At 46.6% G+C, this 4,778-nt stretch overlaps 1 protein-coding gene across 1 annotated transcript; it reads right to left on the bottom strand.

Moving 5' to 3' along the window:
- Positions 1-3,558: 3,558 nt before the first annotated feature.
- LOC101154352 (small ribosomal subunit protein uS2-like) lies at positions 3,559-4,548 on the bottom strand. The gene has a single exon (XM_019033214.2). It carries the CDS (start codon positions 4,546-4,548, stop codon positions 3,685-3,687), a length of 864 nt encoding a protein of 287 aa, XP_018888759.1. The 3' UTR covers positions 3,559-3,684.
- Between the last annotated feature and the right edge of the window lie 230 nt (positions 4,549-4,778).

The raw sequence follows: 4,778 nt of genomic DNA, 5'->3' as shown, positions 1-4,778 counted from the left end.
CAAAGTGCTGGGATTACAGGCGTGAGCCACCACGCCCGGCCCTGAAGACAGGGCCATTTAAGGTAGGGTGTGAGTAGGAGGTCCCATTGGTTTTGATAGTGCTGCATCAACACCTTTGTTTAGCACCGTCAGTGTTTGTCACATTCATCCCATTTTTCATCCAAAGTCTTCCACCTGCTGGGACAAATTTCTTGCCTCTTGCCTCTGTCTCTCCATTTTCTTTTCTTTCCTTCTTTCTTTCTTTCTTTCTTTCTTTCTTTCTTTCTTTCTTTCTTTCTCTTTCTTTCTTTCTTTCTTTCTTTCTTTCTTTCTTTCTTTCTTTCTTTCTTTCTGTCTCCCCCTTCCTTCCTTCCTCTCTCTCTTTTTCTTTTTTCCCTCCCTCCTTCCTTTCCTTCCTTCCTTCCTTCCCTCCCTCCCTCCCTCTCTTTCTTTCTTTCAATCTTCCCACCTCAGCACCCCAAGTAGTTGCAACTACAGGGGTATGCCACCACACCCAGCTAATTTTTTGTATTTTTTTTTTTTTTTGGTAGAGATAGGGTTTCACTGTGTTGCCCAGGCTGATCTCAAACTCCCACCTCAGCCTCCCAAAGTGCTGGGATTACAGGTGTGAGCCACCGCACCTGGCCATTAAATCACTTTAATATCCTTGGTATCAGTAAGACCTATACAGGGAAGCTGAGACAGATTATCTGATAAGGATTTGTGGATTGTCCTCTGATTTTGCAGAAGTAATGTCACATGCTACACCCATGCAAAAGGAGCCCCCTTAACCACAGCATTTACCATGACCGGGTAACAGGCATATTCAGTGGGTGAATATTCCAGTCATCATAAAGCCAGTCCCACAGGGCTTGCATACAAAGCATTTCAGCTGCTTCATCTGCAGGGCTCCACTTAGCACCAAGGTGGAGTCTGGTGGTAAACAGACCTTTCAGTGGCTTTACTCAGTCCACCAGGCTGACTGTTCCCTAGGGAATTTCCTTTGTGTGTCTGGATCACGTACAGTCATTGGTGATTGTTTCATAGTGAACTGTATCAGCCTAAACTGCTCTTCTACTCTGTGGCATTTAAAACCAAAAATACTGCCCCTAAAAGAGTTACTCTCACAATCCACTTTTAGTAAAGTCTCCTCAGGAAGCTGGTGGACTGATTCATAGAATGAAACAACTCCTTCACTCCGTACCCCTGGCTGTAGTCCTTTCTTAGTTTTGCCATCCTGTCATACGGACAACCTTGTTGGTGATCAGAGGTCTTGGAAGTACTTTTTCTTTTTTTTTTGAGACGAGGTCTCTCTCTGTCGCCAGGCCAGAGTGCAGTGGCGAGATCTCGGCTCACTGCAACCTCCGCCTCCCAGGTTCAAGTGATTCTCCTGCCTCAGCTTCCCAAGTAGCTGGGATTACAGGCGCACGCCACCACACCCAGCTAATTTTTGTAGTTTTAGTAGAGACAGGGTTTCACCATGTTGGCCATGATGGTCTCAATCTCTTGACCTTGTGATCTGCCCACCTCAGCCTCCCAAAGTGCTGGGATTACAAGTGTGAGCCACCGCCCCCAGCCAGAAGTACTTTTTCTTTTGGGGGTGGCTTTGAGGCTAGTGGCTGAAGCTTGGACTAACCCACATCTGAGTTTGGTCTAGCCTCAAGGTCCAAGCCAGCACTCTCTTTTAATTTCATTTTAGCTATTACATTCTCACAGTACCCTAGGAATTGTATGTTTAGCATGCTTCTGATTATTTTGCATTTCCTTATGTACCCAAAGGGCCAACTCAAGAGTTGGGTCTAATACCATCTCCAAATTCCATGGGTAACTTTTACCTTTAGTCACTGAATGCAGCCCAGCTGCACCTTCATACCTTGGGTGACCACGTAGCCATCCAGGGATCAAAGGTTCCTGATCTCTCATCCTTTCATCCTTTCTCTTTCCAAACCACTTGTTTCCATGAGTCAGGGCTGTTCTAGCAAATCCCTAGAAATCCATTCTCTAACATCAAATGTATAGGAAAAAACCTACTTTTTTCTCTCAACTTTAGAACTTCTGTGACCAAATGTGTGAGTTGTTTGCCTACAACAAATTCAATCCAGGTCCTTGGAAGACACCAAAAGGGTGTCCTACAATTTAACTCAATTCTGACAACATCTATCTGAGATAGCATCAAATCCCACAGGTTAAGGACTGTGTCCCACAAGACTGCCCCACCCTCAGCTTCCGCTGCCAATTTCAAATCTAAGTATTGCCTATATTTCTGACAAACAAGCTATACATCCAGCATTCCTAAGACCCCCTTCTTGGGCTTGACAATTTGCTAGAATGGCTTACAGAATTTAGGAAAATGGTCTATTTACTAGATTGTGGGTTTATTATAAAGTATACAACTCAGGAACAGTCAGATGAAGAGATACATAGGGCCAGGTCTGGGGGAGGGTGAGGGCTCCATGCTTTCTCCAGGGCACCGCCCTGCAGACCCATCCATGTGTTCACCGACCTGGAGGCTTCTCAGCGTGTTATTGTTTAATCCACTTTCCACTGGTAGACATTTAGGCTATTCCCATATATTTTGCTCCCACAAACAATGCTGCAATTAATTGCCTACATCTTATGTGCTTAGTGTAGTGTCTTTCTAGGGAAGCACTTCCCAGTCTTGTCGCATGACGGTGCACAGTGGACGTGGCACCGCATGGTGCATGGTGTGGCACACAGGAATCAGTGGACGGAGGAGCTGCTCCCAGCAGGAGGGGCCGATCCCTGGCTGTTCCAGCTGCTCCTGGCCCTGCTCAGACATCCTGAGGACTGAGACTCTAAACCCGGCAGGTCTGCGTTCATCTCACAGCACACGAAGAGCTCCAAGTCGGTAAGCTCTGCCCCCAGGGATTGAACCTGACAGGAAAATTACTGAGCGTAGGGACAGTCAGCTCCATGAATTATCATCAAGATGTTCTTCAAAGTGGCTGTAGTAATTGATACTCTTAATGCCTCTTTCATTCTTTTTTGTTTGTTTGTTTGAAACAAGGGATTTGTTATGTTGGCCAAGCTGGCCTCAAACTCCTGTCCTCAAGTGATCCTCCCATCTTGGTCTCTTAAGTAGCTGGGATTACAGTTGTGAACCACCATGCCTGGTCCAATGCCTCTTTCAATCTGAAGATTGTGTCTTTCTTCATTAGCTTTCTTCAGAAGAGTTAATTATTTATTTTTAAATTTTCTTTCCTTTTCTTTCTTTCTTTCTTTTTTCTTTTTTGACAGAGTCTTACTCTTATCATCCAGTCTGGAGTGCTGTGGCACGAATTTGGTTCACTGCAATCTCCATCTCCCAGGTTCAAGCGATTCTCCTGCCTCAGCCTCCTGAGAAGCTGGGATTACAGGTGTGCACCACTAGGCTTGGCTAATTTTTGTATTTTTAATAGAGACGGGGTTTCACCATGTTGGCCAGTCCGGTCTCGAACTCCCGACCTCAGGTGATCTGCCTGCCTCAGCCTCCCAAAGTGCTGGGATTACAGGCTTGAGCCACTGAGCCGGGACTATTTATTTTATAATTTTCTATCCTTCATTTTATGTTCTGTTTCTTTCTTTCTGTCTCTCTTCTTTCCTTTTTTTTTTTTTTGGAAACTGATGTTTATTTTCCATCAACTTTATTTCCATGTTGCTTAAGGGCCTGTGCAAGAACTGCTTAAGACCAGTCAGTGGTTGCTGCTACCCATTCAGTGGCCTGAGCAGTGGGAGCTGCAGACTAGTCTTCCGTGGCAGGCTGAGCACTCCAGTCTTTAGTAGGGAACTGCGAATAGGCACAGAGGGCACCTGCATACCTTCAAACCAGTCTGCAATCTCAGGCTGAGTAGCAGTGAACTCAGGAGCTAGAGCAGTCCGTTCACCCTGAAATTCCTCCTTGGTCACAGCCTTTTCAGCAGCAGCCTGCTCTTCTTTTTCAGTCTCTTCAGGATCTCTGTAGAAGTAGAGATCAGGCATGACCTCCCACGGGTGTTCATAGGAAATGGTGCCACACATGTGCAGAACTTCCCGAGCTGGCATCCACCATATCTGACCCACTGAGGGAGCTCCCTTGTTGTTGCATGGGATGGCAATGTCCACATAGTGCAGAGGAGAATCTGTGTTACACGGAGCAATGGTAGGTAGGTTAACATAAGATGCCTCCGTGAGAGGCTGGTGGTCAGCCCTGGGGTCGGTAACCACAAGAAGCCGTGGCTCCCGGAAGGTTGCCTGGATCTGGTTAGTGAAGGTTGCAGGAGTGAAGCGGCCAGCAATTGGAGTGGCTCCAGTGGCAGCAGCAAACTTCAGCACGGCCCTCTGGCCAGTATTCCTGGAGAATATGACACTGACATCAGCAGGGTATTTAATGGCAACAATGGCATGAGCTGCCAGCAGAAGCTTCTCCCAGGTCCTCTTCAGATTTATGATGTAGATGCCATAACTTTTCCTTTTATAGATGTACTGTTTCATCTGGAAGTCAAGATTGGTGCCACCTAAGTGGGTTCCTGCTGCAAGGAACTTAAGGACATCCTTCTTCTTCATTTGCAGGACATTAAGGGCTCCGCACATTGTGTAAGTTTTCCTTGAAGTTACGATGGGAATCCAGAACAACACAGTATGGACCCCTCTGTGGGTAGCGCAGAAAGAATTTTTGTATTTTCAGTAGAGACGGGGTTTCACCATGTTGGCCAGGCCGGTCGTGAACTCCTGACCTCGTGATCTGCCGTCCTCGGCCTCCCAAAGTGTTGGGATTACAGGCGTGAGCCACCACGCCCAGCCTCTTCTTTCCTTCTTTTCCT

This window comes from Gorilla gorilla, chromosome 13 (assembly GCF_029281585.2).
Source record: "Gorilla gorilla gorilla isolate KB3781 chromosome 13, NHGRI_mGorGor1-v2.1_pri, whole genome shotgun sequence".
NCBI lineage: Eukaryota > Metazoa > Chordata > Mammalia > Primates > Hominidae > Gorilla > Gorilla gorilla.
Note: the sequence above shows the minus strand (reverse complement) of the source record. Positions and strands in the feature narration are given on the sequence as shown.